Here is a 4,317-nt window from a genome sequence, read left to right as displayed (position 1 = left end):
GGCTCAAGCATTGGCCAAAAATCCAGTATATCACTCCAGAACAAAGCACATTGATGTCAGAGAGCACTTCATCAGAGAAAGAGTGTTACTTGGTGACATCACACTGCAGCATTATGATAGCAAAGAAAATGTTGCAGATATCTTTACCAAACCACTCGGTAAAGAGCTATTCGAGAAACACCGACTAGCTCTTGGTTTGATGCAGAGGAAGGACATTCCCATTAAAGGGGTGTGATGGAATGTAATGCTCAGTCCTTCTTCGATTCCCCAGAATCATCATCTTGAGGGAAGGCCTACTTCATGATGTTGATCTTGAGGGAAGGTGTTGAGAGTTCACGCTCAACATCATGTGATCATGTGTGCATAGCACCATCACGTGATCATATGTGCATAGCACTAACCTTATAGAGTGCTATAAAGGAAAGGGTTAGATTCCCTAACCCTAACCCTAAAAGGGTTTGTATATATTCTATTTTTTCAACTAATTCTAGTGTACAGTTAGTCATGTACAGTTAGTCATTTGTGGTGTGCTCTCTAGCTGTGCCCTCTCTCCTCATCTCCACTCTTCTCCTCTCCCCTCTTCATATTTTGTCAGGTTTGGTCTCACACCCACATTCAAGGTTCTCTCCCTTCAGAGGAAGGGGCAGTTACAGCCTGATCATGTTTTTTCTCTTATCTCTTTGAGATTATCCTAGCATGCAATGCAAGTCTTCAGCTGCCAGAAGAAGGCTTGCTAGCATGCATAGACAGGACAAGCTAGCAGAGGGCTCTTTCCACATGCAGATCTGATTGGAAAACTAGGGGTCTATCGACCTTTATAGTTTGTTCTATAGCCAAGATTTTCTGCGCACACAAATTTGTACTTTGGTGTTGCACGTGTAGGTTAACAGTCTAGTCTGCCTTTATAAGCCTCCCCATTGGTTGCCTTCCTAGAGTTTTGATTGGAAGGTGGCATGCCACTAACTCCTCTAATACAAATTCCTCAAGTTTGGAAAGCAACGGGATGAGCTACTTAGAAGTATCGTTGTATGGGCCTTGCAAAACCAGCTTTCGATGCACTATACTTGTGCTAGGACAGCAGCATCACGCTTGCCTGTTTCCAGGGCATTTATCTATGTCTTCTCCAAGACTACCACTTAAATTCAATTTTGCAGGAGGATACTCCAAAGACTTTCAGAACCAAAAACACATGGTATAAATTTTGAGCCATGCTGTTTGGGTTGACTGCTGCACTTGAATCCATAATGTGAGGATAGCATAAAGCCGTAAGGTACACATCTTATCACAGGATATGAGCGTGGGCATGCAAAACAAAGCAGCTACACTCTTTAACTTCTTTCTCGGTCCATCATGTTTCAATGCCAACAGCAGCATAAATGTTTGAAAGTGCAACAAAAGCTGCAGCATCCTGTGGCTCCAACATGAGAATGCTTTGTGCTGCACGTTTTGCTAGCTTTGCATTGCCATGAACTCTACAAGCATTGAGTAAGGCTCTCCACATATCAGCGCTGGGTGGAATTGGCAATCCTCCGATGAGTTCATCTGCCTCCAGCAGGCGTCCTGCGCGACCAAGAAGATCAACCATGCAGACATAATGCTCTGCTGTTGGTTTGACACCATGGTCCCAATCCATGGAATTAAAAACGTGATACCCTTTATCCACCAGACCTGCATGGCTGCATGCAGAGAGAATGCTGACAAAGATAATGTGATCCATTTTAACTCTATGATGTTGCATTTGCTCAACTAATTGAAGGGCTTCTATTCCACAACCATGTTGTGCATAGCCTGCAATCATTGCACCCCAGGAGACCAGATTTCGTCTCTGCATTCGTTTCAAAATTTGGTGTGCCACCTCAATGCTCCATGATGTTTCATTTGTTTAACTAATTGGAGGGCTTCTATTCCACAACCATGTTGTGCATAGCCTGCAATCATTGCACTCCAGGAGACCAGATTTCGCCTCTGCATTTGTTTCAAAATTTGGTGTGCCACCTCAATGCTACCACATTTTGCGTACATGTTGACAAGTGCATTCCCCAACTCAATATCTGATTCAAGTCCAGTGGTTATGATGTTGGTGTGAAACTGTTTGCCCTGTTCCAGCGCTGACAGGGTCGCACATGTTGTTAGCATGCTTAAAAATATGACCTTGTTTGGCTTCACACCTTCCTGTTCCATGCAGCAGTAGAGTCGGAAAGCCTCCTCTTCAGGGCCATGTTGGGCATATCCTCCAATTGATGCATTCCATGAGATGACATCACGAATGAGGATTTTATGAAATGCAAGGCGAGCATCTTCCATGCTTCATGTGTTTTCTCTTCTCTCTTTGAGATTATGCTAGCATGCAATGCAAGTCTTCTGCTGCCAGAAGAAGGCTTGCTAGCATGCATAGGCAGGACAAGTTAGTAGAGGGCTCTTGATTCTTTCCACATGCAGAAGATCTGATTGGAAAACTAGGGGTCTGTCGACCTTTATAGTTTGTTCTATAGCCAAGATTTTCTGCACACACAAATTGTACTTTTGTGTTGCACGTGTAGGTTAACAGTCTATTCTGCCTTTATAAGCCTCCCCATTGGTTGCCTTACTAGAGTTTTGATTGGAAGGTGGCATGTCACTAACTCTACTACAAATTCCTTAAGTTTGGAAAGCAACTGGATGAGCCTCTTAGAAGTATCGTTGTATGGGCATTGCAAACCGGCTTTCAATGCACTATACTTGTGCTAGGGCAGCAGCATCACGCTTGACTGTTTCCAGGGCATTTATCTATGTCTTCTCCAAGACTACCACTTAAATTCGATTTTGCAGGAGGATTCTCCAAAGACTTTCAGAACCAAAAACACATGGTATAAATTTTGAGCCGTGCCGTTTGGGTTGACTGCTGCACTTGAATCCTTAATGTGAGGATAGCATAAAGTTGTAAGGTACACATCTTATCACAGCATATCAGCGTGGGCATACAAAACAAAGCAGCTACACTCTTAACTTCTTTCTCGGTCCATCATGTTTCAATGCCAAATGCAGCATAAATGTTTGAAAGTGTGACAAAAGCTGCAACATCAAGTGGTTCCAACATGAGAATGCTTTGTGCTGCACATTTTGCTAGCTTTGCATTGCCATGAACTCTACAAGCATTGAGTAAGGCTCTCCACATATCAGCACTGGGTGGAATTGGCAATCCTCTGATGAGTTCATCTGCCTCCAGCAGGCGTCCTGCGCGACCAAGAAGATCAACCATGCAGACATAATGCTCTGCTGTTGGTTTGACACTATGGTCCCAATCCATGGAATTAAAAACGTGATACCCTTTATCCACCAGACCTGCATGGCTGCATGCAGAGAGAATGCTGACAAAGATAATGTGATCCATTTTAACTCCATGATGTTTCATTTGTTTAACTAATTGGAGGGCTTCTATTCCACAACCATGTTGTGCATAGCCTGCAATCATTGCACTCCAGGAGACCAGATTTCGCCTCTGCATTTGTTTCAAAATTTGGTGTGCCACCTCAATGCTACCACATTTTGCGTACATGTTGATAAGTGCATTCCCCAACTCAATATCTGATTCAAGTCCAGTGGTTATGATGTTAGTGTGAAACTGTTTGCCCTGTTCCAGCGCTGACAGGGTCGCACATGTTGTTAGCATGCTTAAAAATGTGACCTTGTTTGGCTTCACACCTTCCTGTTCCATGCAGCAGTAGAGTCGGAAAGCCTCCTCTTCAGGGCCATGTTGGGCATATCCTCCAATTAATGCATTCCATGAGACGACATCACGAATGAGGATTTTATGAAATGCAAGGCAAGCATCTTCCATGCTTCCACATTTAGCATACATGTGTACAAGGGTATTGCCCAGTACAACATGTGACTGATATTCACTGTACTCAATGTATGTGTGGATTCGCTTTCCTTGTTTCAGGGCTCCCACTTCAGCACATGCCTGAAGCATGCTCAAAAATGTGACCTCATTTGGTTTAACTCCTTGCTGTTCCATTTTCTGATAAAGTTTCACAGCCTCCTTGGCATGTCCACACTTAGCATACCCCGCTATCATTGCAGTCCATGAGACCACATTCTTTTGGTGCAGCCTGTCAAAAACTAGGCAAGCATCCTCTATGCTTCCACACTTGCCATACATGTCCACAAGACTATTCCCAATAAATATGTTTGCTTCAGTTCCATCTTTCACGATATGAGCATGGACCAGCTTTCCCTTCTTTAGCATTCCCAGGCTGCTACATGTTTTTAATAAACTCAATATAGTGACCATCTATATTATCATACCTTCTTATTTCATTTCCATTTGATGGCAAC

The 4,317-nt window shown here is 43.4% G+C and overlaps 1 protein-coding gene across 1 annotated transcript; it reads right to left on the bottom strand.

Moving 5' to 3' along the window:
* Window positions 1-1,348: 1,348 nt before the first annotated feature.
* On the bottom strand, window positions 1,349-4,317 carry LOC147883893 (pentatricopeptide repeat-containing protein At3g09040, mitochondrial-like). The gene is made up of 3 exons (XM_087398893.1): window positions 3,016-4,317; window positions 1,954-2,108; window positions 1,349-1,825 (listed from the first exon to the last, which is right to left on the bottom strand). The coding sequence occupies exons 1-3, from the start codon at window positions 4,271-4,273 to the stop codon at window positions 1,349-1,351; spliced, it is 1,890 nt and encodes a 629-aa protein (XP_087255019.1). The 5' UTR covers window positions 4,274-4,317.

This window comes from Dipteris shenzhenensis, chromosome 27, assembly GCF_047967505.1.
Source record: "Dipteris shenzhenensis isolate YYH24624 ecotype China chromosome 27, Dip_SZ_1.0, whole genome shotgun sequence".
Classification (NCBI taxonomy): domain Eukaryota; kingdom Viridiplantae; phylum Streptophyta; class Polypodiopsida; order Gleicheniales; family Dipteridaceae; genus Dipteris; species Dipteris shenzhenensis.
Note: the sequence above shows the minus strand (reverse complement) of the source record. Positions and strands in the feature narration are given on the sequence as shown.